This window comes from Lentinula edodes (assembly GCF_021015755.1).
Source record: "Lentinula edodes strain Le(Bin) 0899 ss11 chromosome Unknown C8R40scaffold_6, whole genome shotgun sequence".
NCBI lineage: Eukaryota > Fungi > Basidiomycota > Agaricomycetes > Agaricales > Omphalotaceae > Lentinula > Lentinula edodes.
The window spans coordinates 814,597-842,157 of record NW_025764312.1 but is presented as its reverse complement, the minus strand read 5'-3'; the positions used below and the strand labels follow the sequence as shown (position 1 = coordinate 842,157).

At 46.4% G+C, this 27,561-nt stretch overlaps 11 protein-coding genes across 11 annotated transcripts; 2 read left to right on the top strand and 9 right to left on the bottom strand.

Moving 5' to 3' along the window:
- Positions 1-80: 80 nt before the first annotated feature.
- C8R40DRAFT_1090742 (uncharacterized protein) lies at positions 81-2,205 on the bottom strand. Its single transcript, XM_046227488.1, has 10 exons — positions 2,043-2,205; positions 1,923-1,984; positions 1,799-1,870; positions 1,609-1,747; positions 1,467-1,556; positions 1,015-1,409; positions 919-958; positions 806-862; positions 653-757; positions 81-601 (listed from the first exon to the last, which is right to left on the bottom strand). Exons 1-10 carry the CDS (start codon positions 2,170-2,172, stop codon positions 327-329), a joined length of 1,365 nt encoding a protein of 454 aa, XP_046089782.1. The 5' UTR covers positions 2,173-2,205; the 3' UTR covers positions 81-326.
- Positions 2,206-2,298: 93 nt separating this feature from the next.
- C8R40DRAFT_1167411 (uncharacterized protein) lies at positions 2,299-3,602 on the top strand (the record flags this gene model as incomplete). Its single annotated transcript, XM_046231013.1, has 6 exons — positions 2,299-2,350; positions 2,404-2,457; positions 2,514-2,587; positions 2,638-2,964; positions 3,013-3,313; positions 3,364-3,602. 6 exons carry the CDS (start codon positions 2,299-2,301, stop codon positions 3,600-3,602), a joined length of 1,047 nt encoding a protein of 348 aa, XP_046089781.1.
- A 357-nt stretch (positions 3,603-3,959) lies between these two features.
- On the bottom strand, positions 3,960-6,039 carry C8R40DRAFT_1038052 (PLP-dependent transferase; the record flags this gene model as incomplete). Its single annotated transcript, XM_046223725.1, has 4 exons — positions 3,960-4,557; positions 4,620-4,976; positions 5,032-5,789; positions 5,839-6,039. The coding sequence occupies 4 exons, from the start codon at positions 6,037-6,039 to the stop codon at positions 3,960-3,962; spliced, it is 1,914 nt and encodes a 637-aa protein (XP_046089780.1).
- A 525-nt stretch (positions 6,040-6,564) lies between these two features.
- On the bottom strand, positions 6,565-8,612 carry C8R40DRAFT_782157 (uncharacterized protein). Its single transcript, XM_046236196.1, has 6 exons — positions 8,224-8,612; positions 7,743-8,169; positions 7,586-7,689; positions 7,438-7,537; positions 7,064-7,383; positions 6,565-7,008 (listed from the first exon to the last, which is right to left on the bottom strand). Exons 1-6 carry the CDS (start codon positions 8,533-8,535, stop codon positions 6,724-6,726), a joined length of 1,548 nt encoding a protein of 515 aa, XP_046089779.1. The 5' UTR covers positions 8,536-8,612; the 3' UTR covers positions 6,565-6,723.
- A 59-nt stretch (positions 8,613-8,671) lies between these two features.
- On the top strand, positions 8,672-11,233 carry C8R40DRAFT_1090735 (uncharacterized protein). The gene is made up of 6 exons (XM_046227487.1): positions 8,672-8,786; positions 8,841-9,244; positions 9,299-9,501; positions 9,553-9,584; positions 9,631-10,977; positions 11,036-11,233. The coding sequence occupies exons 1-6, from the start codon at positions 8,688-8,690 to the stop codon at positions 11,081-11,083; spliced, it is 2,133 nt and encodes a 710-aa protein (XP_046089778.1). The 5' UTR covers positions 8,672-8,687; the 3' UTR covers positions 11,084-11,233.
- Positions 10,997-12,361, bottom strand: C8R40DRAFT_781808 (uncharacterized protein). Its single transcript, XM_046236195.1, has 6 exons — positions 11,938-12,361; positions 11,842-11,870; positions 11,774-11,787; positions 11,482-11,719; positions 11,350-11,424; positions 10,997-11,298 (listed from the first exon to the last, which is right to left on the bottom strand). The coding sequence occupies exons 1-6, from the start codon at positions 12,112-12,114 to the stop codon at positions 11,277-11,279; spliced, it is 555 nt and encodes a 184-aa protein (XP_046089777.1). The 5' UTR covers positions 12,115-12,361; the 3' UTR covers positions 10,997-11,276.
- A 511-nt stretch (positions 12,362-12,872) lies between these two features.
- C8R40DRAFT_781757 (uncharacterized protein) lies at positions 12,873-13,970 on the bottom strand. Its single transcript, XM_046236193.1, has 4 exons — positions 13,875-13,970; positions 13,261-13,498; positions 13,135-13,209; positions 12,873-13,087 (listed from the first exon to the last, which is right to left on the bottom strand). The coding sequence occupies exons 2-4, from the start codon at positions 13,473-13,475 to the stop codon at positions 13,060-13,062; spliced, it is 318 nt and encodes a 105-aa protein (XP_046089776.1). The 5' UTR covers positions 13,476-13,498; positions 13,875-13,970; the 3' UTR covers positions 12,873-13,059.
- Positions 13,971-14,330: 360 nt separating this feature from the next.
- On the bottom strand, positions 14,331-15,303 carry C8R40DRAFT_781764 (uncharacterized protein). Its single transcript, XM_046236194.1, has 4 exons — positions 15,209-15,303; positions 15,030-15,162; positions 14,884-14,969; positions 14,331-14,832 (listed from the first exon to the last, which is right to left on the bottom strand). Exons 1-4 carry the CDS (start codon positions 15,233-15,235, stop codon positions 14,506-14,508), a joined length of 573 nt encoding a protein of 190 aa, XP_046089775.1. The 5' UTR covers positions 15,236-15,303; the 3' UTR covers positions 14,331-14,505.
- Positions 15,304-15,635: 332 nt separating this feature from the next.
- Positions 15,636-16,379, bottom strand: C8R40DRAFT_1067086 (uncharacterized protein; the record flags this gene model as incomplete). Its single annotated transcript, XM_046225859.1, has 1 exon — positions 15,636-16,379. One exon carries the CDS (start codon positions 16,377-16,379, stop codon positions 15,636-15,638), a length of 744 nt encoding a protein of 247 aa, XP_046089774.1.
- Positions 16,380-17,282: 903 nt separating this feature from the next.
- C8R40DRAFT_1167403 (uncharacterized protein) lies at positions 17,283-17,820 on the bottom strand (the record flags this gene model as incomplete). The annotated part of the gene is made up of 3 exons (XM_046231012.1): positions 17,283-17,501; positions 17,570-17,696; positions 17,801-17,820. The coding sequence occupies 3 exons, from the start codon at positions 17,818-17,820 to the stop codon at positions 17,283-17,285; spliced, it is 366 nt and encodes a 121-aa protein (XP_046089773.1).
- An 8,011-nt stretch (positions 17,821-25,831) lies between these two features.
- C8R40DRAFT_1090679 (kinase A anchor protein) lies at positions 25,832-27,454 on the bottom strand. The gene is made up of 7 exons (XM_046227486.1): positions 27,317-27,454; positions 27,159-27,260; positions 27,081-27,102; positions 26,639-27,032; positions 26,517-26,575; positions 26,152-26,460; positions 25,832-26,097 (listed from the first exon to the last, which is right to left on the bottom strand). The coding sequence occupies exons 4-6, from the start codon at positions 27,003-27,005 to the stop codon at positions 26,155-26,157; spliced, it is 732 nt and encodes a 243-aa protein (XP_046089772.1). The 5' UTR covers positions 27,006-27,032; positions 27,081-27,102; positions 27,159-27,260; positions 27,317-27,454; the 3' UTR covers positions 25,832-26,097; positions 26,152-26,154.
- Between the last annotated feature and the right edge of the window lie 107 nt (positions 27,455-27,561).

The window sequence follows — 27,561 nt, the reverse complement described above, 5'->3', positions numbered from 1 at the left end:
ATGCAAGCAAGTTCCCTGCACCTGAGTACTGAGTACTATTATAGTCTTACTTGCAGTTAATGAAGAGTTTAAAAACATATGCAGCAATGGGAAGCTGAACGTTCTAAGTACCACATAGTCCTACGTTACCGACGGATCCAACTCACCCCAAGTGGGCTACGGCGATAAACTTTTAGATAATGATATACATATGCTCCAATGATGAACGAAAAATTATTGAGTCAAGTACGTTAAGGAAGAACATATTTACTTTCACAGGAAAAAGGCAATTCCAACACAACAACCTGAATACTGAGGATACCAACATCCATAGCATACGATCCTGCTTAGGACGGTAATTTACTCGCACTGGTTGTATCTCCAGCTGCACCAGTAGTGGATGTGGTCGTTGAAGAACTTGATCTACGCTTCTGATTACTACTCATTATTTGAGAGGTCTTCGTACTCGACGCCCTCCGCACACTAGTCCGACTGCTTGACCTAGAGCGATCTGACTCCTTAGACGAAGCTTGGGACGAGACGGATGACGCTCGACGATGGCGTTGCATACGCGTTGGATCGACGTCTTTGACTTTCGCGAGGCGTGCAAAGAGTGACAGGACTAGATAAAAGGAAGGAAAGACTTTTATTGCATATAAAAGTATTTACTCACTGTCGACGACGGAAACGAGCCCAGCGAGGTTTCCGGAGGACTTTGGGGAAAGCAAGGGCGATGATACTGTGGAATCTTGGGTTATGAATACCCTGTGCGCATTAGCTAGAGGAATGTCACTTGAGTGTTACCCATCAGGTTGAGATCACGAACTAGCGAGGAGTTTCTGTATTGTATACAGCATTGTGCTTGTCGGAAGTACAGAGTACACTTAGAAGGGGAATGAATCGGACAAAAGTTGTAGCCCTTGAAAGTTAGCACTATACCTGGATATCGGTCTTGCCCGTCCATCGAACCATCTGGTCCCTGAAAATTTACTGTCATCAAAATCCAACTGCGCGTGCTGATAAAAAAGGAAAAACCTTGATCAGGGATATAAAATGTTGTATGGATAGGGACAGAATTTGGTTGCTCTGTGAAGGGACCACGATCTTCCCAATATCGGTCACACTGACAGCGCTCAGCAATGTTCCACCTTCCTCCTCCAGCACGGCAATACTACTTACACCTTCTTCGCTCATGAGTTTCATCGCTTCCAACACTGGTTCCGTCGATACCGTGGCCACAACGGATGCAAATAGATTAAGCGAAGGTAGGGAGTCGGAGAAGGAGCTCAGTGGATTGGAAAGATATGTCCGCAGAGATTCAGACTCGGATTGTTGAGCAAAAGATAAAAACCAAGTTAAAAGACGACGGTCCGAAACGATGCCAATAAACTCTTCCTCACTGGTCTCGGACGAGTTCGATTTGATCAGAACTAGGAAAAAAGATAACAATGACATTATGCGTCTTGAATAAAGCATGATCAACTCACCTCGATGAGCACCCCGTGCAAACACTTCAAGAAGGGAAACAACCGTGGCATCATATGGTAGAGTGTGAAGCGGATTCTTCTCAGAAAGATCTAATTGTAAGATGAGTCTTCCGCGAAGAGAAATACCAACAGCGTATCTCACTGCTGACAATGGATACAGGAACGTGGCCAGAACGAGCAGCAGTGAAGATGTCGTCTACTCGCGGCTTCTCTTGGAATGCTTCCGCAGAGAATGTGTGTTTCGTGGCGGCTAGAGTCAAAAACGCATTGACATCGGAAAACTAGATGTGCAACAGTTTACTCGAGGGCGAGAATGAAAGCGTTTATCTCACATCAAAGAGACCAGATACTGAATGATCGATTGACTTGATAGCCAGACATGGTATGTCTTCGGAGAGCAAAATCTAGAGGGAGATGTATATCAACCAAGCTAGTAAGGGAAATACTGAGGCTCACGTCGCAAGCCTCTTCTACGCTTATCTGTCCATCTACAGCGACAATACGAGAGTCAATGATGTCTATTGCGATGACAATGTGAGGATTTTTTGATTTCAATTAAAGATAAGAAACTGGCACCTCTGGCGAATGAGGCTTGCCACAGCGTCAACCAATCCTCAGCGTCACTAGGAGGAGCAGTCGCTGTGAAGTTGGACGCCAATTCTGGAGAGTGTATGAGGGATTGTGACGGTCTTCGACCGTGAGCCATGGCATGCAAACACTTAGATCATTGAGATTGAGGTTACATAAAAGAAAAACAGTGGAGGCATTCCAGCGCCTATCTAGAATACTCCCGGCCCGGCCGTTCAAGGTCAATTTCCGGTCCTCCACCACCATGACCGTGCCACCGTACCAAATTCAAGAGCTCATCACCAATGTGTTCAGTCGTGAGTGATATTTACTCGTCCGAAAAGCTGATTCAATCTTTCGACTTGAATAGAACTATCAGACTCTGTTTTACAAGGTATCCAGATACGATGTGGGCAAGCTCTAGGTCATTCCTCGGGCAATGAGCGAGAAACGCCAGATCCATGCTTACTTGAAGGACAGGAACAGAACTTTATATCGGATGCTCAAATGGGGAGCTTATGCGCTTTTCTCTTCAAGGAGGAGATTCCAACAAGGTGCAACGAAACACATTTACCAGAAGCTCATACCTGATACAAATACTTAGGCTGAATCATATACCATTTTATCGCGTCAGAGCGTGCCAAACGACAAAGCAGTGGAAGACATAGTTCTTTTACCCAGTATCTCGCGTGCCCTCGTCTTTTCAGATAACCAGATCCACTTCTACACACTACCATCTCTAGATGTCGTGTCTTACCAACTCATCAAACCCATTCGACATGTCATTGCTTTTGCAGTGGACCAACTCCATCTCTTGAAACCCATGCCACCAACCTCTGGACCTCATCGTCTCGAACCTGTTGACTTCTGCGTGATCAAAAGAAGTTCTCTTGCAATGTACTCGTTAGGGCAACGCTTGTTCTACCAAAAGGTGTGTATTAGCTATCCAAAACATTTCTGGTTCTCATCGTCGAGATAGGAAATTCCTCTCCCACAAGGTGGAACTCTTGCACGTCGCATTGGCTCCTCCCTATGTATCGCAGACAAAATCAACTACAATATGCTCAACTTAGAAACCGCTGAGATATTACCTATCCTTCCGCTAAATCAAGACTTCGATGCTCCCAACTTACCTGTGGAACCATTCATCATCCCTACCGGAGAAGGTGACTTTCTCGTCGTTTCTTGGACTGGCCAAAGTTCAATGGGCATATTCCTTACCGGCTCTGGTGATCCGGTTCGTGGGACGTTGACATGGACCCAACATCCTACCTCTATATGTATGCAGGCCGTTTTCTTTCTACGCGCCCGTTCCTCATTTTACTCGCAGGTTTGGATTTACCTCATGCCACTGCTATTCTCCCTGATGGCACCATCGAAATCCACAACATTGACTCGCAGAATCTTGTTCAAGTGATTCCTCCTCCCCCCAATGACGGTCCAGTGGATCGAACGCGTCTGGTGTCATCTCTTTTAGGATATATCGTTCCCTCTGATCAATATTTGACCAAAATGAGCAAAGTTCCAGTGAAATTGGACCGACGACCTGCATCGGAATTGGAATCCTGAGTCTTAAGTCAAGTTTGAAGTGCATATTTATTTACAGACATCCTAGTAGATATTCAAAATGATACATAACTAATAGATAAATGCTTGTAGTTGGATACAAATGACAATGCTGCTGGTATACATGAATCAAAAGTCCTGTTGGAGGAACTGGAGCAATAATAGAGAGAAAATAGAAAGTAAAATCATGAAATCGTCCCAGCGTGCTTGTAGTTGGATACAAATGATAGTGTTGTGGATATACCCGGATCGATTATTACAAGTCCTGTTGGAGGACCCGAGAAGGCACTCGAGCCATAAGTTAAGGAGGGGAATGACGAGGCATTTGATGGCTCATGAGAGCAAAATTATCCATGAGCCTCAAAGCGTTTCGTTTTGGGTAACAGCAGCTTCTGCCGCTTTCATAGCCAGATCAAATCCTACCAACAGTTCGCTAGTATCCTCCAGCCCAACACTGACCCTGATCAAATCCGCGTCGACACCATACTGTGCCGCCCAGTCTAGCTCATTGTAGTGAGCCAAGATGGTAAAAGGACACGCGAGAGTGAAATTGGTACCCAGGCTGGGGCCTTTATAACACGGAAGAGCGTCAAAGAACGCATGAGATGCTGAAGACGAAGTGAACGTGACAGAGAACAGGCCACCGTAGCCACCTTGTTCAGCGTCGGTTTGTGCATTGGCTTTGATACGTCGAGCTGCATAATGTGCAGGAGTAGTATACTTTGGATAAGCCACATCTTTGATCACAGCATTGGGAACCCCTGCAGCTTGTGAACGAGAGTACAGGAAATCACAGATCGCTTCTGTGTTAATATCGATAACTTTAATGCGCCTTTGGAAGTCGCGTGAGTTTCGCTCCATGAAGATCGCATCCTGATCGAAATACGTGTCTTCGTAGTTCGAATCAAGGTGAGATCTCAAGATCGTATAATGACGTCCTTTAGGATTGAGAACAAGACTAAAAGAAAGTATTTACTTTGTTAAAATCTTTGTTTACAGGTAAAAGAAATTACAACAGACCTTCCGCCCATAACATTCGAAGACCCACTGAACACTTTGGTCAAGCTACTCACGACAATGTCGGCAAACGGTAAAACCTCTACGTTGATGAAGTTCCCAATGGTTTCATCGATAACGATCAAAAAGTCGTACTGGTCTGCAAGCGCTCGCAAACGAGGGAGATCTGCAGAGCGCAATAAAGGATTGGAGGGAAACTCTGTGAATAGCGCGAGAATTGGTGGTTTGGATGGATCCAGCTTAGATTCTTCTTCCAAGATCTTTTCCAATTGATTGATGTCGCTGTCAAGACCGTGACCCAGGAAATGACATCCGGGACCCCATTTTTGAAGGATCTTCAGAGTATCCGTATAGGGAAACCTATGAGATGACATGGATTAGTGGACGGCTTCGAAAATATTGAAACGTGTCTAACCCAAAGCATACACTCTTTCCCACCGGTCGAGTAGCTAATGCAAGTTGATGTGCGTTCCAGATCGCGTTCATGCCTCCTGGGTAAAGAAAAACGTCGCCTTCGGACACATCGCTCACACCTCGAGTGCTAGGACCAAGCAAGGGGCTTTGAGCGCCAGTGGGGTCATCGCGCAATAGCACACCCGCTATTCTGCGATGAAGAGCCCGTTTGGCTGCAGCTGCAGCTGCTATTGGAAGATTTCGACCGTATCTTTCTTCTAGATAGACACTGTGGTCAGCATTCAAGTCTTCTGCGATCGTAGGAGGCGAGGATCGCCGAGCTCCTTTGACACCATAGTGTTTGTTGGAGGATTTGAAAGAGATGCCGCGAGCGGGTGGAGGCGCAGGTGAAGAGGTAGGTGAACCTTCTGGAAGGAGGGAGAGGCATTGTTCTGCTAAACGCGATGATATTCCGGCGCCAGAATGTTGCCAGAATTGCATCGCTACTTTAGATGCCTCCGAAGGAAAAAGTACGATGTGGAGATCTAAAAGAGAGGCTGAACCGTTACAGTCACAATCCTCGGAATTAACTAGTATGGTTTTATTTGCCTTGTCTTCGGGACAGATCAAGAGTTGAATGAGTCGAGCTTGTGCCGGCACTCCTTCCAGAGCAGAGCGACTCAGTATAAAGGAACGGCAAGCATCAGCAGTTTTTTGAGTTGGGAATAACATGGCGCTTTCGCCATCAACGCCAAACTTGTGGGCACATATTTCAGCAAGCTAAAACGGATATCAGAAGTAGGCCTTTTAAAAATATTCTAAGCATTACCTTTCGTATGCCGAGGCCGATAAAGAATCGAGGGTACCCACATGTCATGACATCCATTACCCTTTTGTCGCCTGCTTCATAAGCTACATTGTCGCGCCAGGTAGGAAGAGACACTGAGATTGCATGTGGAGTGAAAGGCGGGACAGGTAGCCCAAGAGCAACTGGTGCAGCACCAATAGTTTCTGCGATGGTTGCTCCCATGGACGTCGGTGAATCAGAGTCAGACTAGGAAAGAGAAAATTATTCGGGATTATCGTCCGATTGACCGAAATTGTTTGAATTACGTCAAAATTTGCGGCGCAACGCGGAATGTGGGATACTGGAGAAACTCTGAAAATTTGAACCTTGAAAGCAACGATTAGGAGACTTATATATATCTATGCTACTGTGCGGAGTATATCCAGGCACACGACTTGAAATGCAGGTAGTTTCGAAATAAGTGCTGTATACCAATCTCGATTCACTCGAACCATGTAGCTCGAATATTTCTGCTGCATTCACAAACATAAAATAACTATGTACTAGTAGGTCGAATTCGGATCAGCCGTTGGATTTCCCGCAAAGCTGGAGGAATATGTGCCTTGCTTCATTCTTTTACTTGGGTCTCAATCAGCATTTTGAAGCTATGATAAAATGGAAAAGCCGGGGAATACAAACCTAACACACATATTGAGTGTTCGTACTCCTGAGGTAGCTTGAAGTAACCATGCATGCAGTGGATGTATGTTCAGTTGCGCGCTATTCTTGCTGTGAATACGATATGATAGTACATTGTCGCTTGCAAGTGATCCGAAACATGCAGTTGAAAACAGATGCTGTATGGGAATAAGTAAAGGATAAGAAATTGTTCTGCGCAACCATCCGTCCATCATCGCCTTCTTGAGCTCAAGTATGACTCTCCGATATCGCCTTTTCCTTCCCTTTCCATGACGGAGACATATTAGCTAGGGATAGATTTGGTGAGCTAGCCATTGCAGCAGAACCAAAAGAGGATAACCGCCGTTGTGAGCCATGAGATGGGGGGCTAAGGGTAGTTGAACTTGGGAACCCGTTTAGTGTGGGACTTCCGGGTAGAGAAGTGTTCACCCGTGACGGACTAGTGGCAGCAGAATGTGACTCTCCAGCCGCCGCCTCTGTCAGTAGAAATTCTACCCAAAGACGAGAAAATGACTACAAAAATGATGAGGGGATCGGGAAATATTTTTACAGCATTTTGAAAGCACACCTCCGTCTCATCTGTCTTTTGTAAATCTGCACTTTTACCTGGGCCATCTGATGTGGACGTCCGGCGCCAGAACGATGAAGAAGGAGATATGACACTTGGTTGATGGGATCGTTGTAGCCCAGCTTTTTCGCGTTCAATATCCGACCAAGATAAGATAGAGGAGAGTAATGATAGCATCTCGAAGCGTTTAGCGTCAGCCCGAGGGGTAGTCAGAAAAGAGAGAAGAACATTAGTGACTAGTCGTCTGTCCACATTTGTGTCCGAAGAATTCTTGCGTAGTCGGCGCAGTGCCTCCATTAGATGCTCGTTAATTATGACAGCTAGTAATGTCCGCGTCACAGCTTACTTCGGAATGTGGTCCATGGGCAACGCACCTTCATGCCGTAGCTTATTGACAAGGACCGTCTTTTCCTTTACCTCCTTTTCCAGCTCTTGCGCCCGTGAATTATTTGTTTGCGATTCTTCCAGACTTGTCTACAGAAAGGTTGAGATCTAGTTCAAGACCAAGTGTATTCAACATGCCTCTGCTGTCAATGCTCGATGTTTGTACTCTGCCAACGATTGAGTGACCTGAATTAATTGCGATTCATAGTCTTTGACAGCTTGCCGCAGCTCGTGTTCCTTTGCTTCAAAGTAACACTGAGATGATTGATTCGTTCAAAATGAGACGAGGAAGTACCTGCTTGGAAATCTTGCAAAACGGATTGTAGATTGTCACCCCTTTCTCGCTGTAGCGCAAGTTCAACTAACTCCCTTGCCCGCCTTTCTTTTTCCAGCTCCAGATCCCTAGTGATTGATTCAGCTGCTGATCTGGCATCTTCGGAAAATGCTCTTTCTTGCAATGCAACCCTCTCCAACTCATCGCGTTCCAGTCTACATTGTTCTAGTTCGGTTTGAGTTTCCCGTAGTTCCCGTTCTCGCAGTAAACTCTCATGAGTAGTTTCTTGAAAGGCACGATTGCGCATATTATCTAGCTCGGCCGCGGTACGTGCTGATTCCTCAGAAGCGGAAATGAGCTCCTCTTTTAAAGTCTCCAACGTAGAATTCAAATCATCGTTCTGCGCAGTGAGCTGTTGCACCAGTTGTTCTCTGCGGTCAAGCTCTTCCTGGACCAAGCAAATAATGAGCTGGGGTGACACTGAAGAAACGAATGTACATACAGCGTCCTGTTTTAGCTTATTGCCTAACGTTGTACGCATCTGCGTCAATTTAGCAAGTAGATTGCGATACTGTGTTGCCAAAGCCTCCTTTTCTTCTCTAGTCCGTTGAAGTTCCCTCTGCAGCCTCTCTATTGAGTCCGGAGATTCATCCGGTTCAGCCTGTGCACTACCATTACCATTGACGTGTATCGGGGATGCAGGGTTGCTCCGTTCGCTATCCAAAGAGGACCTCGTTTCACCCAGAGAAAGTCCATTCATTGTGCGAGTAGGAGGAGATGATAACATAGGAGGACTCGCGCCAATATTTGACATTTACTGGTGAGCTGAAGCTGGACCGGACTAGATAGCTAGATGTTCGACGTGGAAAGGTAGATTGCGCATGAATTTCATGTGACTGATTGCGCGAATCGACCGGACCGTACGTACTTAGTAAATACATTTCACTGAACCTGCATTGAACCACCATGGACGTTGGAGCAATATCCTTTCTGCAATTACCTGTTGAAATTTTATGTGACGTCCTCCAGGTCCTCTCTGTCAAGGATCTTCTCCAGTGCAACTTGGTGAGCTCGAAGCGCATTCATCGTGTCCTCATATAATGCCACATCTGCTCTCAGGTCTGTAAACGTCTACGGAGAATCATAAACGAGTCGTCGGCTCTGCAATTTACTATCGAGCTTGCAAGATGTCGTATGAAACCTGCGCCTACCTCTAAACTTCCCATTTCTTCTCGTCTTCGCATACTTCGGGATCGTGAAAATTCATGGAGAACATTTAGTCCCAAATCCCAACACAAACTCAAATTAAATCATTCTGGTACAGTATATGAATTTGCTGGAGGAGTCTATGGAATTGGGAAGGAGATCGACCGGCGTACAGCTTACATTACATTCTATGATCTTCATAGCGTCATGTCCGGTGCACAGCGCAGTATCACCCATACTTTCACCGACGTCAACGTTATCGACTTTACTATGGATCCCGCGCAGGATCTGCTTGTTCTAGTTTCAATGAATGAAGAGTTGGTCCCTATCCGTAATTTCTTTTGAACTATAGCTAAAGATGCGGCTACTAGTTCTCCGTACTTGTATGATTTACATCTGCGAACGCTTTCTTTGAACGAGCCGCACCCGCTTGCACCATCCCCAATACTACCGTGCTATCGGAAGCTCCCAGGTTTGAATTTGACAGAAGGTGCTGTTCAAATTCAGATTTCGGGAGATGTGATCGGCTTCCTCGTCAAGGAGGCATTGTTGTCTCTACGAGCCCATTTCGAAGGTGTGCCAATAATTGTATGAAAATCAACCTGTGTCTCAATGTTAATATTAGTGTTCAAATGGCAAGCCGTCTCTCCAAACTCAGTACGATACCCGTCAATGTTTCTTCTTTTACTGACTGCTTAAACAGTGCATGGTTAAGTCGTTGTTTGGTATTGACGATTTCACCTTCTTGTCTGAAGATCATTTTCTTCTTGTGGAACCAAATGGATTGTTCGACGTTTATAGTTTTTCGGATTCCATATCAGATCCAACAAATCCGATTCTCCGCGCCTGTTACGAGTTACCTATGCTATCTCCTGCGTACAGCTTCTGGTACATCAGTCTCAGCAGTAATCCATCACCACGTTTTCCAGGACCTACCGGGGAGGAAAAGACATATCATTGCTCTCCAGCTGATCGACTTCATGCGTGTTGCATATACGTGTATCAATCTGCCTTGCCTAATAGAGACACCGTATATCCCTTCGTATTCTTCTTCCATCCTGACACGTTATTAAATCCACCTTTGCCTCGGAAACCCTCTTCCGGAAACGCAGGGATAGATCTATTTTCTACATGGCAGGGTCCTAACGCAATTGAAGCGTCCTCGCCTTCCACTCTGGACTATAATAGTCCGGTTCTCTCCGACTTGGTTTCCTCCTCCGCATCATCCGCACCCTCTTCCCCTCAATCAGGCTCCTCCGCATCATCTGTCTCATCGGATGATACTTCACACAATCTCCTTAACTTTCCCACTCCTCGAGCTATTCACGCGGGGTCTTCATCCATGCTCTTCGATACCTCTCCCTCGACCTCCGGTCGAGCAACTCCATCTAGCACACAATCGCGCATCCCTATTCCCTGGGAAGCATGGGGTCCTCAGAATACACGATGGTTCCTAGAGCACTTAAGCAAAGATTGGCAACGTTCAATATACGGTCTTCGCACAGCAGACTGCGTGGTCGATAGAGCCGCTTTAGAGGACTTACTCCATTGTGATGGCAGTCGCGATTTGAGTGGAAATTCAGAATACAGACATGGTGACAGTGACTCTGATAACGAAGACAATGGCGGAGACGAATCAGACGAAGATGAAGATGCTTTTATTTTCGACGAAGCCGTAGGTGACATTGAAAGCCAATTGGGATGCACGAGCACGTTACCAAAATTTCTTCGGGTACGGGACTTCAACCCGTATTCGATTTCCAAGGCTTTGGAAGAAGAGGAGGAAATTCCGGGTACTCAGGATCCACCCTTGCCCCGAACACCTTGTTCCCCGTCGTATGATGTTCAGGAGATTGGTGGATGCTCGCCAGATATGATCCGAGATCGCGGCGGATACAGACGCGTCGTTAATGGACCCACGAAAGTCAATGTTCGAGGAGTGTTCAGGGAGAATATCGTCTCGTGTCTTCCTTATGTGGAGGTCATCAGCAAAGATACTTTCAATGTGAATGAGATCATGATGGATGATTGCAGGTTACTTCTTATTAAGGTTCGTCTACCAGTTTTGTTTTGGGCTGGCGTTGCTGATCTTGTTCTGGATATCGAAGAGAGGCAGAGGACAAAAATTGAAAACCATCAATGTTTTGACCATGTAGATTTGTGGCACGGCGGCATAAAACATTGATGGTCTCCATCTTCGTATGCGAAACACTGTTTATGATATCTCTAACCTGGTGTATGTTGGTAAACCATCATCTCATTGTACTACTACATAAGACACAAATTTCAAGACAGTATGATGCAGGATGCATCTGAGTCTCCCCATGTGGCATATTTTTATTTCCTCAATTAGTCCAAGTCCAAATTGTAACTAAAGAGATTGTCAAAGAGATGATTCAAAATCAATGCCGCTCAAGCTTACGTAGTAGGAACATCGCTTTGCTTCAGTCCATCGATGGGAATGGGTATACCTCCGAAGCCATCAATCGAGGCGGCACTTACAAATATTGATAGTCAAGTTACCTACAATGTGAAGTAATGAATTGAAACTCACCGAACACTAACATTAACATCCAGGAGATCAAGCTCCCCAAGCGGAATTATGTTCAGAGAGTTGATAGCTCCTTGCACCAAGAGTACATTGTCGATGGTGCCCGAATCTGCTGTGCCGAGAGGGCGAACAACTACAGGGGGATCGAACGTGTGGTCAAAACTGGCGTAGACCGTGTTATTGATTCCAGCAAGACTTGACACCCTATCGAGGGTTAACTCAATGATCAAAGGGTTTTTTACTGTTCCCAGTTAAGCTTTCGGAAAAACACAGAGCCTAGGGAAAAGAAAAATACCGGTGAAGTCGATCCTAATATTTCAGTATTAGTGGAGGACAGGCAGCGAGAATATGGCGGAAACTTGCTCAATGAGGTTAGTGGTGAGAGATTCGAGCTGTAGTGAATATACGAGCCTTCAATTTGGTTGAAAAGCAGTTGTTGATAAAAAGGAAAGTACGCACGGTGATTATAGCAGAGATGTTCTGTACCAGTCCGATGCCTAGTGCATTGATGATATCGCCGATGGATAGTCCTCCGAGATCAGCAGTGGCATCCGTCGCGGGTGCAGGTATTCCAGCGACATGGATGAGTAGCAGGCTCAAGAGAGTGAAAACGAGAGCATGGACACTTACGAACATGATGGATCAGGGTGGCACAGGACGATGATCTCCTCATTGCCAACGCTATTTTGTACTACTTACGGTCGGGAAAGCCCCGAGCTTGGACATGCGAGTGAGAGTCAGATGTTGATGTTGATTATATTGAGGTGCGTGCTTCTTCTTCAGGAGATCCTTGTGATAGGTGGGTCGCGCTCTTAACGCTACCTAAGGAAGAAAGGTTCCTAGAAAAGATCACCGGTTCTAAGAGCATATGTAGCCAATACCGTGACAACTAACTTGAGGATTTTTACAAGAATCGAAGCGCATTGCAGTCTATTTTAATGTCCAATCATGTGAATTATGCTCAAGCCCAAACCCCCTCAAAAGCCCCCCCATAAGTCAAACAGTGAATATAGGGCCCGCAAGTGTGCAGCTCATAGGACGGATTGACTGGACACGAGAATCAGAGGAACTAATGCAAATCCTTAGGCAAAATTTTGAAGGGGACAAATAGACTGATGATGAAAGTCTAGGTGGTCGATCTGGGAGGCGGGCCACTGCGCAGAAGTAACAGGTTATTTTCCTACGTATGAACTTGATCTGAACTTCACCTTGCTTGCAGGGCCTATTCTACCCCAAAACAGGACATTTTTGATGTGCAGGTACACTTTGAACTTGTTTTGTTCGGAAGGTTCCACTATGGAGGCCCTGTACCCCCTCACGGCGCGCACAAAAATGTACCAAGCAAGTTGTGGTCCACGACAGTGAAGCCTAGTACTTAATGAAGACTGAGATTGTTCAATATTTAGTCATGGGTTGTGACACAAAAACAAACACGTCGTTCTACCACGCTGAGGAGTATGTACTTAGTGATGTTCGAGTTTGAAACATTGATGAGATTGGGACAAGAAATTGACTACATAGATCCTGCGACTGCTAGAATCATACTTGACGTTGAATGCCATGTTCTCAGCGTACCCACTTTCAAACACTAAGAGTTTGTAGGCTGTACCTACAAGAGGCGTCAGAGAATATGAAGCGATTTGGAAACAAGCTCACGTAGTGGGAACATCACTTTGCGTCAGCCCGTTGAATGGCAGAGGTATACCCCCGATACCACCGAGCGACCCGATACTGGGCAGAAACGTCAAGCGGGTGGATGGAAATGCCGAAAGAAGAACTCACCGGGCAGTGATATTCATATCCAGGATATCAAGTTCTCCAAGAGGAATGATATTAAGGGAGTTGATAGTGCCTTGCACCATGAGTACATTGTCGATTGTTCCAGAATCCGCTGTACCGAGAACGGGTACCACTACAGGAGGATCGAAGGTGTGGTTAAAACTCATGAAAGCCGTGCCATTGACTCCAGTGAGGGCCGATACTGTTTCAAGGGTCATTTCAAGAATCAAAATGTTTCCTGCTGTTCGCGGGTAAAATTTACTTGTGAGTACGATTGCAGGAAGATTGGGATAATGGAAGATACCAGTGAAATCAAGACTGATACCTCGCTGTTAGTGGAGGATAGACTGGGTGATAATCGAAGAAAAAAAGCACTCGCGTAATGAGGTTATCGAGGAAAGATTCAAGCTACAAATTTGAAGACTTGTGAACATCCTGAAAACGACCCACTCTGGAAAGAACGCACGTCAATTGAGGCAGAAAAGTTCTTCACTAGGTCGCTGATAACCAAGCCCTCTAGATCTACAGTAGCTTCCGACGTTGTTGAAGGTGCTCCAGCGACGTTGAGAAGCAACAAGCTTAGAATGGTGCACACAAGAGCACGGACGCTTACGAACATAATGTTGCCTGAATGAAGGGACCCCAATCTGTTCGTCACCGTTTTATATGAAAGGATAATTCACATCAAGTTCAGGCTTCGAGAAAGGCCTTGCGGTTGACAATCTCGAGCCCAGAATCATGTCAGAGTCAGATGATATTGTTGAATGGGTTGTGAATTCCAGCCTTTTGCCAGGGAATGCGAGGGAGAAATATTTTCCATAGACAGGAAGAGACAGGAACGCCTGTTCTGGGACATATGCAACATGTCATTTATTGCCTGGTTATTGCTGTTCAAAGCACGGCGTCTGCAGGCGTTCGGGTCTTTTAGTGCATGCTTCGAGAGTCGAAGTATCAAATTACATATACTGCAATCGGATGAATCCAGGTCATCAGCGTTTTCAGGTCAGTCCGAGGTACATATGGCAAACTCACCCATTCTTTTTTGTGTCAAAAACAAAAGCCTCGAGCTTTCAGCTGCGACAGACGGAAAATCGGATGCCAGAAGAAATTAATTAGACAAGATAGCAAGTTCCAATATTAGTACGACAATGAGAATATGTACACGTACAACATCCGCAATAAATAAATTTAAAGTCCCTGAAGTAGATGTATAGATATCGAAAACGAAATGCAGAAGCAACTATGATTCTAAGACGAAGACAGCATGGCTTTTGGGAGACATACGATCGCCCCTGGTCGCAAAGTGCCACAATCAACAGCAGGGTTCAAAGATTCTAGCTCTTCAAGTGTGCAATTATGAGACCGTGCAATGTCCCAGCAATAATCGCCTGGTTGGATCATATACGGGGTAGTCGCATTCGCAGGGCATGGGCTTGGTGAAGTGGACCATCCGGAGTGTGTAAGCTTCCAAACAAGTAGTAGGACTACGCCGATGAGGAGAAAGAAGGGTGCGAGAGTTCGATAAGCATTTGCGTTCACTGGGCGACGGAAAGCTAAGGGGGCGTCCGAGTGAATCTGGGGACTGGGGTAAGCATCAGGAGTATATCTACATGCATGTACACTTACATCAGTTGCAAGTGGCTGGTAACCGTCAGCGCGCACACTAGGTTCTTCCATGACTGCTTGAGCCTCTTGGTCACTTGAACCTGATACTAGTGTTTGTTACAATGGTTGCAATCAGCATGTGTTAGTATGCGGAGAGTAGAGCATACCTCTGGTCATCTCTCCGTATTCAGCACCCTCAGGACCTTGCCAGACTGAGCCATCTCTGTCCCGAAATATATACTTGCCACTATCTGAATCGTAGCCTATACGTTCCATCCCTTCAGGTAGGCGGTAGCTGTCCTTTAACAGGTTTAGAAATACTCATAAGTATTAAAGAGAGATATACTTCGTCGTATTGGGTCCATCGCGACATTGTGTGGAAGAATTTGGAAACTGAAGCAGGAAGAATTCATTTGTTGATTAGTAATTGCGTACGTCGGCGCGGACCGCCATGCCGAACTGGAAATCAGAACTCCGCCTCCTCGTCTCTCCGCGACGCTTGTCCCAGTGGGGCATAGAATCTAGGCATGGGCGCGACGGTAGTTGGATAGAATAGACAGAAATACAACTGCAAGTTCATGCGCATGGAATTATCTGTCTGTAACATACACTACTTGGTCGTTCAACTGGACGGGCAAGAGGAAGCATAAGCATGTTCAATGACTTGACACAGTACTTCAATTTATCTCTTACACGAAAATTGCATTATTTTTACAGAAGGCCCCATCGAATGAATCACTTCACTTCCTCTAATCTCGCTCCCCTTCACCTTCCTACACCCCATCTTCCCTTCGACTTTTCACAGGTTGGGCCTTGCATTTGTCCAAGTACTGGAACAATTGCGAAAGCATCTCTATTGCCCGTTTGTATTCATGCTGAGTCATTTCATGCAATTCCTCTAGGGGATGCTCTTCGTCGGACCAACCCTCTGCGAGTTTCTTCTGATATTTAAACCACAGCGCAAGAGGATTGTTAATCGACCATTGGGGTGCTTTTTGCAGCTCTTCTCGAAGCGAAGTGGTGACGAAATGAGGCTTTTCAGGGGGTGGTCCTACCACGGTGAAGACGAAGGCGATATTATTGGCGATAGAATCAGGGAACAAGTGGGATAGATTGTCCAGCGTGGAATATAACGGTGGACTTAAATGGTACGAGTAACCCGATTCGACAATGACAATCCCGTCGAGGGTATGAAAATTCTTCTTAATGGCGTCAACGATCGCTTTCATATGCTCGATGTCTTTAGCCATCCCACGGCCATCAGCAAGACCAGGAGTATCGAGGATATTGACTTTCTGCCCATTGACACACGTGATACTGTAGAGATGAGGTTGGATCGTTTGACTGCCTCCGTTGTTCCCTGCCTCATTACTGAGTTCGATCTTCTCCTCGAGGTCTTCCAGTGTGGAACCAGGACACATGTTCGCGATGAGGTTCACCAGAGCGGTCTTTCCGGTAGCGATTTCGCCGAGAAGAACAATATTGATTTCACGCTTGGCCCAAGGCTCGATGATCATTTGCCTGTGTGGTCAATGAATTTTTCGAATCAGACTAGGGATTCAAAAGACGTCGACTTGCCTAGTTGGTACTTCAGCGGCAGCACTGGCAAGAGGTGCAATCGGGGCGACTGGGGCGCTAATTAGGGTCGGGTTAGCAAGGAAGAGAAATGTCCAAGTCGTAGATGAATGAGCTTAAAATCAAGCGAGAAAATACCTGGGTTGAGACATAAGCAGGTCCACGAAGACGAAAGCGAGGTGAATGTTCGATTCCTTAGTGAAGACCACCTTTTAAGCGAACTTCAGTCAGAATCGTTACCTCCGTTGAACGTTGAACATTCGTGGAGGTCTGGAATTAGTAGTGCATTGTGGCTGTCAATCAACCATAAGCGTTTTGCGAGCGGTCGACCTTGGTAGGCACCGCTCAGTCCCTCCTTTGGCATAGCGCCAGGCAGCGCAGTCTCAAGAATTGAAGCTTGTCGTCGCTTGAACGCTTGAAATGACACTGGAATGTCTTTAAGAAGGTACAGTTTTAGATTATACGCCAACATATGTCAGCGAGCCACTGTTGAAATACAACGGCTGTAGGAAGAGACCGACCCAGGACCTGACAAGGCTTGTGCGGACGCGTTGTTTCAAAATTCGAAGCGACAACACAGGTTACATCCGCTCGGTGGCTATGCCCGCCCTGACTCTCCTTGAGCATTGGCCTCAGAGTACTTGTAAAATCTTTCTAACTCAACTTTGCTGGCTGAGAGTCAATGTTGTAAATGCGAAGCTGTGGCGGCAATCCCGATTCGATGATAGGGAATAACGATGGTGGTTGTGGTGATGGGGGAGACGGAACTGAAGTTCGAGAGGAAAAAGTCAAACATAGCCAGAAAAAAATTAACATGCTCAATATGGTAGTCCTTGTAGTAAATGTTATCTCTTCAAACGTTTCCCATTTTTTCCGTTTGGGTCAACGTCTTCCGCATCCCAATCCATATCCCTTGAACGACTTCTTTTATTGCCCAAATCAGAATCGACGTCCATGGCAGATTCATCTTCGACAACGACACCCCGCCCACCAAGGCCGCCCTGGGATAGTCCAGGCCAGACGCAGATTTTTCCATCTTCTCCGCCCGTGACTAGGACTTGATCCTATTTAAGCAAAGATGTAAAATTAGCCATTCTACGTAAAGTAGGTAAGATAAAAGATGATCACTCACCTTTTCGTCCCACAGAAGGCTTCTGACGACTCCCTCGTGCCCGGTTGACCACAGCTTGTGCAGAGACCACTGCGCTGAGCTCTGAGGGGTTGATAGATCGCGGTTAGACAACAGTGCAATATCGCCCCTACAACAGGAGGATTCATCTTGGAAAATTTAATGATACACTAGTCCAAATTTTAGCTCGATTCTGTGCTCCAGACAAACAGACAGAATGGGATGAGTACATACCAGATGCACTCCTTGCTCATCGCGCTCACAAAAATCCCAGCACTGGATATTCCCCCAGAATGATGATGTTCAGTTTTGAACCTTGTCTTCCTGGTGATACTGTATATGACACCCTCCACATCCCTCCTTCCGACGTCGAAATTTCAGTCCTTCAAGAGCGACGCCTCAAGCATATTAAAAACTTGGAACAATATTGTGAAGAGGCTAATGCAAAAGCTTTGGAATAGTTGGAAGTGGAGGCAGCAAAGCAAGAAGATGAATACAAAGAAAGAGGTTTGGGTATTGGAGATTTGGTCCTGAGGAAGAGTGAACGTCAGTCCAAGATTCATCCTCACTGGGATGGACCTTTCATTATTCAAGATGTTTCTGGCAAAAATACTTACTAGCTGATGACTAGAAATGGATACATCCTTCGACACCTTTATAACGGCACCCGACTTTGACCCTATTACTCCAAAGTTCCTTCCCAATTGCCAGACCCTTTTCTGTGGTATGCCTCTGCTGACCTTCAATGACAAGATGCTCATGAAAGAATGAAAACAGGTCAAAGCGCTGGCAACAGCAAGAAGTAAATATTTGACCTACAGCCGGTCTGATTGAACGACAAATGGTCTGATGTTCTTTTCTGATCTTTCTCATTTTTGATCCCTTGTAATTATATCTCCGAGGTTTTTTTTCATTTTCAATGATACTGTGTACTGATATCTCAAATTCCTTTTTAGTTCCATTTTATATTATATCTTTGTTACAGATTATCAACCCTTGTAGTTTATACACATCTGCTTTTGCAGGAGCAAAAGAGTTAACCAGGGGGTTGTGTTGTATGATCCTATTCTCGGCATCTAGCCCATCCTGACACCTTTCCTATTTCAGTTCTGACCTCCCGGTGACACGCCTAAATTTTGGCTAGACATCTATGCAGTGAATTGTGACACTTTCATGTGTAGATTTGTATCAAGAGGACTGTAATTGAGACCCAGATTGACAGTCAAAGTCAATACTGAATCACTCTAATAGTTAAAGGGACTATAAACCCATACTACCACAAGTTGGCTAGTTTACCCATCCCCAATACTACCTTCAGATAAAAAGTCTACCTGTTTGTCAAGCAGGATTATACCAGACTTGGACTACATCTGAAGGATGACCATTCATGTATAACATACCAAGGGTATTCTTATTGGACCTTACACTGGCAGGAGTTTGGAAGAACTTACTCAAGTGACCATGAGCCAAGGATTGACTCGAAATGACTTTCTAGAACTCAGGAATTGTCAAATACTCTTTCTAGAACAAGATCATGCATTAATCTAAAAGACTGCAATTTAGTCTAATAGACCAATCAGGTTGCATGGTTGAGAAAAATGACTAGAAGAACAATCGAAGTACTGCGAGGCTGTCATAAAGTACGCAGCCCCTATCATTTTCCTTTTCTCACCGTCTTGATGCCTTTACTTGTACGATACATCACCCCATCACTGTCAACTCCCATCAATTACTGATCCACCTTGTCATAAAGTACGCAGCCCCTATCATTTTCCCTTTCTCACTGTCTCGATGCCTTTACTTGTACGATACATCATCCCATCGCTGTCAACCCCCATTGATTACTGATCCACCTGACCCACCTTCTCTTTCTATCGGCTTCCGCCACCTTCCTTGCCCCTGAACTGTACAGTATTACATCGTTGTTTCTCGCAGATCGGATTATGTATATATAGCCGACCCTCCACAGCCTGGTCCCTTATCTTGACCTCTCTGTCATTATCTGGGACCAGGTATGTGTTTACTTACTATTACCTGTGATTATGATACTCAATATAACTCTGTCATTATCTGGGACCAGTTTGCCTCTGCTCCGCTTAGTCGCTCCATCTCACTGACCTGCTTAGTTGCTCCGCCTCATCGCCTTGCTTAGTCACTCCGCTTTCCTGCTCCGTTAGTCACTCTGCCTCTGCCGCTTCATGACATTAGGTCAAGATCCATTACTGCACTGACAGCCTACCGATAAGGTTGTCCTTGCAGGATCCGCATACATCACATCTTCTACACCCGTAGATCTCTCTGATCATACTGCTACAACCAATTGCTCCACTCTCCAACACGCACTTAACCCCAGAGATCAGCATCACGTCCACCATATTGGTGATAGCTGGTACGACTGTGACTCTCAGCCTTGCCCCCACGCGCTCTCCAATTCAGTCCAGAACCCAATCACCGTAGAAGATACCACCTTCTTGCCAATTCCCTATCCCCGACCGCCTACTCCAACTATGTCGACTCCTGCCCCACCTGCCCCGCCTGCCCCACCTACCTCTGCTGAGGATCTCATGGCTCAGCTCATCAGACAAGTAGCCAACCTTGCTACAGCTATGGAGGAATGCTCGTCCTCCAAGTCAAGCATGAACAAACCTGAGGTTTTCAAGGGTAAAGACGGCTCTGAAGCTCGCTGCTTCATGGCTCAGTTCCAAAATTGGGCATCAGAACAACCTGATCTCGCCAAAAGCCAAGTGAAACTTATCAAGTCTGCCCTGGGCTTCTTCACAGAAAGTGCCGGAGATTGGGCAACTCCCCATCTGCTACATTTCAGCACGGAAAATCCCCCTTTCGGAGGAAATTGGGATACGTTCCTGAAGGAATTTGCCCAACGGTTTAAATCAATGGACCCAGGTATGGAAGCCCGTAGCGAGATCAAGAATCTCAGGCAAAGTAAAGGGCAGACAGTTGCAGAATTCGCTCAGAAGTTCAAGGATATCGGAGATCGGACTGAAATGTCTGATATTGATTTGCGGGAACGTTTCTTCACTGCCTTACTTCCAGAGATCCGACAACATCTCATCACCGTAGACATTGCCCAAGGAATTGCTCTGACTCTGAAGGAGGCAATCAAATGGGCCATATCGGTGGATGTCTACCTGCATGATCCCACCATGACTGGCCAAAATTCTGGACACGCTCCCATGCATACCGCTCACACTACTCCTGCTGACCCCCACGCTATGGACATTGATGCAACCCACACTAGTAATGGGAATACTAGGGAGGCATTCCTAGCTCGCATGCGAGGACGATGCTTCGGCTGTGGTGCCCAAGGTCATGTCAAGCAAAACTGCCCACACCGAGAAACCACCTGCCGTTACTGTGGACGCCGAGGACATCTGGAAGCAGTCTGCCAAGACAAGTTCATGGGACTCGGACGAGACCGAGGCCGACGCCAGCAGATATCCGCTACGGGACCTGCGCCATTCTCCCTGTTCCCAAATGAATCCGTCCAGATCGCTTCCTCGACCCCAACATCTGCTCCCGCAACCGTACCTGCTACTCCGAGCCCCCCCTAACCAGGACTTTTCCAACCAGATTGGTCAAATAAGGGAATTACCCGATCGTGCTAACGCTATGTCCTCCTTGTCCGCTGGCTTTCAACAGGGTTTTTAAAGAGGGTACCCGCTTCGGCTGCACCGAGAGTACCCCGTAATCAGTTTGTTATGTTCGCTGCTTCTTCGTATGACTCGCACCCATCATGTACAATATCGTCGATCCGGGAATTAAACTCCATTTCCCCACATTTCCGAATTCATGTGAGACTAAGAGGAAGGAATCATAGTATAACAACTGCAGCCATGGTAGACTGTGGAGCTACCGCCCTGTTTTTAAACCAAGACTTTGCCACCCGGAACCATGTAAGATGTGCACTCCTTCATAAACCAATCAACGTTTTTAATATCGATGGAACACCTAACCGAGCTGGACGGATAACCCATTTTGCATGCCTAGCACTCACAGTGGATAATCAAGAGTGATGGATGGACTTTCTGATCACCAACCTAGGAGGTGAAGACGTCATCCTTGGACTCCCCTGGCTACGGAAGGTAAATCCGGAGATCGATTGGGAGAAAGGACGACTTTCAGTAAAGCCCCCTCGAGTAGCTATAGAAGAAGTCCCAGATGAGGAGATCTCATACTCTCATCTAGTCGCCGCTAACACAGAAAGCCCAATCTCTGAACTCCCGAACCTGGAACCTCCCGCTGAACCCCCTCACATTGAGGTGCCACTAGAAGCGACCCTTGAAGAGAGCGAATCAGCAGTGGTGGAGGAACCACCAATACACCGAATCTGAGCCAATCATAAAACTCGCCGGGCATGGGTAAAAGCAGGAATCCTAGAGGAACAGACTGAGGAAGTCTGGTGCGCCGCAGGATTTACTTACTCCCAGCAGCTAGCAGAGGAAGCCAACCGAGACAAACCTGTTAAAACCTTTGAAGAAATGGTCCCTGAGCAGTACCGCAATTTCAAGAAGGTTTTCTCAGAATCCGCCTCCAAACAATTACCTGCCCACCAACCTTGGGACCATGCAATTGATCTCATACCTGAAGCACCAGCGACCATGCGCACCAAGATTAACCCCATGTCCCTAAACAAGCAGAAGGAGTTGGATCGCTTTCTGGAAGAGAATCTGCAGAAAGGCTACATTGTTCCCTCCAAATCACCCATCTCGTCCCCAGTCTTCTTTGTGAAGAAGAAGGATGGGAAACTCCGTTTTGTACAGGATTGCCGGAAACTGAATGAGTATACTGTGAAGAACTGCTACCCCCTCCCATTGGTGGCTGATATAATTAGTCGGCTTCAAGGGGCTCGATATTTCACCAAGTTTGATGTACGCTGGGGCTATAACAACGTCAGAATCAAGGAAGGTCACGAATGGAAAGGGGCCTTTGCAATCACACGAGGGCTGTTTGAGCCTAAGGTTATGTTCTTTGGTCTCACCAACTCCCCTGCAACGTTTCAAGCACTTATGAATGCTATATTTGCAGACCTCATTGCAGCTGGAAAAGTAGCGGTTTACCTAGACGACATCCTCATCTTTAGCAGTGATCTTCAGGAGCATCGATGAGTAGTACGGGAAGTACTAACCCGGTTGGAGAAGCATGATCTATACCTACGACCGGAGAAGTGTGAATTCAAACAACAACAGATTGAATATCTAGGCCTTATTATATCGGAAGGGGAGGTGAGGATGGACCCAGTAAAGGTAGCTGCAGTTTGCAACTGGCCAGCCCCCACTAATCTTAGAGAGCTACGAGGATTCCTTGGATTTGCTAACTTCTACCGGCACTTTATCCGGAACTTTGCAAGGATAGCCAGGCCCCTGAACGACCTTACTCGGAAAGACATATCCTTCACCTGGATGGACACCCAGCAACAAGCATTTGATACCCTCCGAGAGGCCTTCATCTCTGCACCCATCCTAGCCCTATGGACACCAGACAGACCAACCCGAATCGAGGTAGATGCTTCAGGCTTTGCTACTGGCGGTGCCCTCATGCAGAAGCAAGATGATGGCCAATGGCATTCTGTCACCTTTAGATCAGCCTCTATGCAACCAGCAGAACGAAACTACAAGATCTATGACCGGGAAATGCTAGCCATCATAGAAGTGTTGAAGGACTGGAGAAACTTCCTAGAGGGACTACCCCAGCTATTCGACATTATCACTGACCACTCTAACCTTGAATTTTGGCGCACAGCTCAAGACCTCATCCGCCGCCAAGCTCGCTGGGCTCTATACCTTTCACGGTTTGACTTCCACATGATCCACCGCCCTAGTAGAATAAACACTTAGGCTGATGCTCTTTCCCGCATGGCAGCCCACCAGGTACTGGACAATGAGGATAATTGACAGCAGACAGTCCTTAAGCCCAACAATTTCACCAAAATTGCAGCTTCTATCCTACAGAACCCCTTAGAGGATTGCATCCGGAAAGCCTCACAGCAGGAAGCACAGGTATTGGAAGGTCTCAAAACAGTCAAAGAGCACAGACTACAGCGCTTGGCCAATGGAATCGCTGAATGGGAGGAGGACAACAGTCTGGTCTACTACCAAGGACGAGTGTATGTGCCAGCAGACGATGACCTGTGCACTGAAGTACTACATCAATGTCATGACCATCCCACTGCTGGACACCCTGGGCTCCACGGAACACTCGATCTAGTTAGCACCCACTTCTGGTGGCCAACACTGCGTTCTTTTGTGGAGAAATATGTTGAGGGATGTGAGATCTGTGCCCGCGAGAAGATCCAATGACACCCACGAGCTGTAACTCAACCACTGGACGTACCATCTGGTCTATGGGAAGAGGTAGGGGTTGACCTGATAACGCAACTGCCTAACTCCCAAGGATACAACGCGGTCTTGGTCTGTACAGACCTGTATGGAAAACAAATCCATGCTATTCCTTGCACCAGCTCCATCACAGCTGAAGGTGTCGCTGATATCTACTACCGAGAGATCTTCCATCTCCATGGTCTTCCCCTCCACTTTAAATCCGACCGCGGACCTCAGTTTGCAGCTAAACTCATGCAATCCCTCCTCGCTAGACTGGGAATCAAATCAGATCTAACCTCCAGATACCGTCCTCAGTCCAATGGCCAAACTGAACATGCAAATCAAGAAGTGGAGAAATACATCTGCCTCTCCATGGGACGACAACAAGATGACTGGGCAGAACATCTCCCTATGGCGGAGTTTGTGATTAATTCGCGGACTCATTTGGCCCTAGGCATGTCCCCATTCGAGTTAACCTACGGATACCTCTGTGAGGCCTGGCACAAAAGGCCTGCTCTCGTCCTATCTGGACTGGGCCTAAGCAAGCAGGACAGCTGCCTAGGCCGTACAAGGGGAGGTGGGATAAGTGCCGCTACTGGTGTAGGGAGCCTGACCAGTGGTGGTTGCGGAGCTTGGGTGGACCTAGCCAAAGGTCCTGGAGTGGGGAAAGGAGGTGTAGTTGGTGAGAATGGAGGTGGTTGGGGGTGTGGAGCCTCGACGTAGACTGTAAGTCGTAGGAGAGGCTCAGGAAGTTGAGAGAGGTGTTCAGAGAGGTGAGACAGAGAAGAGAAACAGAGTTGAGTGAAACAGAGGTGAAGGAAACAGAGTTGAGGGAAACAGATAAAGAGGAAATGTATGACAGGTGAGACGTGTCAGGCCCTGTTAGCAAGTACAAGTAGACTGTACTAACAGGGACCAAGCCAGGTTGGAAGAGTTTCCAGATAAGATTTGACAATAACACGCTGGGGAGCTCTGAGGGGAGTCCCCAGCCTATATACTATACATGTGACAGCCATGTGGCATATTACATAATGGTAAAAGCGGACAAGGGGAGCTCTGGGTATACAGTGGGGAGATATAGGAAGGTAGTAAGGAGGAATATGATAGGTAAGGAAGCAAAATCAGGCAAGGCATGACAACCTCCCCCTATTCAATATCCCAGTTGGTCAACGCAGCGGCATTCCAGCGGTGGACGACTGCATACGGATTCTCCGAGAAGCATGACAGGATGCTGGAGCCGCTTTACATCTAGGAAAGAAGCAACAGAAGGAGGGATATGAACGTGGGAAGCAAAAAGCTCATCAATTCAAAGTTGGGGACCTAGTCTGGCTCAGTGCAGAGGACATTAACCTTCAGCTATCCAGCAAAAAGCTAGGAGACCGGCAACTTGGACCTTATCGTATTCTGGAAAAAATTGGGCCCTTAGACTATCGCCTTGACCTCCCCCTGTCCCTAGATCACCTTCATCCTCCTGTCCCTAGATCACCTTCATCCTGTCTTTCATGTTGACAAACTATATCTTTGGAAAGGTAACCCTATTAACGGTGAAATACCAACACCACCAGAGCTGGTATACTTAGAGGATGAAGATGAACCGGGATACGAAGTAGAGGAGATCTTAGACAGTTAGGTTCAATAGAAGAAGTTGGAATATTTAGTTAAGTGGAAAGGTTACGACGCAGGGCACAACTCTTGGGAACCCACACCCAACCTCAGTCAGGCACCAAAAATTGTTCGAGCCTTTCACAAAAAACATCCATCAGCAGCAAAACCTTGACCATCAAGGGCAATGGTCATAAGGAGGGGGGTAATGTCATATAGTACGCAGCCCCTATCATTTTCCTTTTCTCACCATCTTGACGCCTTTACTTGTACAATATCTGTCATTATCTGGGACCAGTTTGCCTCCGCTCCGCTTAGTCGCTCCGCCTCACTGCCTTGCTTAGTCACTCTGCCTCTGCCGCTTCGTGACAGTTCAAGTTGTACAGTTCACATTACTACCAATGGATTTCAAGCCTATGTCTGGGCCTCAATTTGATTAATACAGACTGTTAGTAAGGTGAATAGCTTGACTTCGACTTTGGATTAGCGCATGGTGGATGCAAAACTGCCTCTGTGAACAGCCAAAACGGTTCAGTTAAGCAAAAAACCAATTCTGGTTGTCACAGTGTTTATTGTGGATTCATTTTCGACCTTGGCCAATGAGATTAATGAACAATTGATCGAAATAGCACTATCAGAACATACTACTCATTCACCACGAGCGACATCGGCATTGAACTTAACACTTCCCAAGCTAACATATTCATCCTCAGGCCCATGGCTTCCCATTGCGCACAACTGTATTTCGGGAATAGTATACGTTCCAAGGGCGACTCGAGTCGTTCTATCAGGGGATGACTCTGAAGGTGATGATACGGAAGTGGCCTGTGTGGAATATCCATTCGGGCGAAATTCTGATAAGGTATTGGAAGCGAGTACATCGGTGAAGGAGAAGAGCTGTGGCTTTCTGCTGAACGGTTTTCGGTAACTGGTGTTGATGAGCGTACAGTGAAGCTAAATAAGACGGTGGTTTAAATTTGGACATGGGCAAAGGATGATACAGCGCATACTTTGAGTGGCCTGGTTTCAGTGATATATTCTGCGTCCTTGAACGCCCGATGAACCATGTCTGTAGAATACATTATCATCAAGCTCAAGAATACATTTTCACATGAACTTCAATGAAACGCACCGGCAACACGCACAAGCTTCACCCGTTCCTCCAACTCCTCTTCAGATTCTGGCCATCCTTCATTCTCTCTTGGACTGACCCACATCACTCTAGCCCCGTCCTTTGATTCAAATGCACCCAATCTTTCCAAAGAAGCCTGGAGAGTTCCGCTTTTGCCGACTGCACATAATTCGGTCAATTGAGGTTGCAGGGATCGTAGGAGCGTCAACGCGGATTCAACGGTTGTTGAACTTTGACTAGAAATGGAGGATTGAGGCGAAAGGCTCATTACACCTAGAGTAAAGTGTAGTCTCCGAGGTTTGATCAATATGGATGGATCCAGTCCATCGACTGAACCTTCAAGCAAGGATGATTGAAATTTTGTCATTTTATCTTGCAAGTCTGGATGATGTCCCTATCTATGGATTGAGAACCTGAAATTAATGGCGGAAGGCAACATCACTTTACTAAGGGAAGGCAAAGAACTAAGTATGTGGTTGAGCTGCGTTATGATCACAAGTAAGCTATAACGCAAACTCACAATGGGTTGGCCTGCTCCTTCCTGTATCATTGATATTCTTTCCAAATCCTTTTCGTGGTCGTGGGACATGGTCATTCCATGGGTTTCGAGGTCTTCGACTGTCTGTGTCGTAATGAATGTATCGTTGTTTGAGCAGAGCATGAAGATATAAGTCCTACTATTCGAGTTGGCGTCGGATGGAGAAGATTTAGTAACCGTGGACATATTTCGAAAGGTCGAGCGTTTCAAATTCCTTATGAGCAGGTTCACACAATTCAGCATGAATTATCAAGTGAAGCAAGAGGCAAAGGTCAAAGCTGTACGTATATATATAAGGCCTTATAAGGCCCAATTCAAATATACCTTGCTCTGTGAAGTCTCATTGCCCAAATTCCGATTCAGAAGCAGCAGAAGCAGCAATAAA

Coding starts and splice junctions, on each gene's coding strand:
- C8R40DRAFT_1090742 (XM_046227488.1), bottom strand. CDS start 2,172: ATGGCTCACGGTCGAAGACCGTCACAATCCCTCATACACTCTCCAGAA. Junction 1,557..1,608: donor TCCTGTATCCATTGTCAGCA/GTGAGATACGCT, acceptor TCTTACAATTAG/ATCTTTCTGAGAAGAATCCG. Junction 602..652: donor GCTCGTTTCCGTCGTCGACA/GTGAGTAAATAC, acceptor CCTTTTATCTAG/TCCTGTCACTCTTTGCACGC.
- C8R40DRAFT_782157 (XM_046236196.1), bottom strand. CDS start 8,535: ATGTCAAATATTGGCGCGAGTCCTCCTATGTTATCATCTCCTCCTACT. Junction 7,690..7,742: donor TTTGCAAGATTTCCAAGCAG/GTACTTCCTCGT, acceptor GTTACTTTGAAG/CAAAGGAACACGAGCTGCGG. Junction 7,538..7,585: donor ATCGAGCATTGACAGCAGAG/GCATGTTGAATA, acceptor ACCTTTCTGTAG/ACAAGTCTGGAAGAATCGCA.
- C8R40DRAFT_1090735 (XM_046227487.1), top strand. CDS start 8,688: ATGGACGTTGGAGCAATATCCTTTCTGCAATTACCTGTTGAAATTTTA. Junction 9,245..9,298: donor CTAGTTTCAATGAATGAAGA/GTTGGTCCCTAT, acceptor TGCGGCTACTAG/TTCTCCGTACTTGTATGATT. Junction 10,978..11,035: donor GCAGGTTACTTCTTATTAAG/GTTCGTCTACCA, acceptor TGGATATCGAAG/AGAGGCAGAGGACAAAAATT.
- C8R40DRAFT_781808 (XM_046236195.1), bottom strand. CDS start 12,114: ATGTTCGTAAGTGTCCATGCTCTCGTTTTCACTCTCTTGAGCCTGCTA. Junction 11,871..11,937: donor ACATCTCTGCTATAATCACC/GTGCGTACTTTC, acceptor TATTCACTACAG/CTCGAATCTCTCACCACTAA. Junction 11,299..11,349: donor CAAAGCGATGTTCCTACTAC/GTAAGCTTGAGC, acceptor CAATCTCTTTAG/TTACAATTTGGACTTGGACT.
- C8R40DRAFT_781757 (XM_046236193.1), bottom strand. CDS start 13,475: ATGACCCTTGAAACAGTATCGGCCCTCACTGGAGTCAATGGCACGGCT. Junction 13,210..13,260: donor GATATGAATATCACTGCCCG/GTGAGTTCTTCT, acceptor GTTTCTGCCCAG/TATCGGGTCGCTCGGTGGTA. Junction 13,088..13,134: donor CAAAGTGATGTTCCCACTAC/GTGAGCTTGTTT, acceptor CGCCTCTTGTAG/GTACAGCCTACAAACTCTTA.
- C8R40DRAFT_781764 (XM_046236194.1), bottom strand. CDS start 15,235: ATGTCGCGATGGACCCAATACGACGAA. Junction 15,163..15,208: donor GATGGACCCAATACGACGAA/GTATATCTCTCT, acceptor AACCTGTTAAAG/GACAGCTACCGCCTACCTGA. Junction 14,833..14,883: donor ACCAGCCACTTGCAACTGAT/GTAAGTGTACAT, acceptor CCCAGTCCCCAG/ATTCACTCGGACGCCCCCTT.
- C8R40DRAFT_1090679 (XM_046227486.1), bottom strand. CDS start 27,005: ATGACAAAATTTCAATCATCCTTGCTTGAAGGTTCAGTCGATGGACTG. Junction 26,576..26,638: donor GAAGCTTGTGCGTGTTGCCG/GTGCGTTTCATT, acceptor TGTATTCTACAG/ACATGGTTCATCGGGCGTTC. Junction 26,461..26,516: donor CTGAAACCAGGCCACTCAAA/GTATGCGCTGTA, acceptor CGTCTTATTTAG/CTTCACTGTACGCTCATCAA.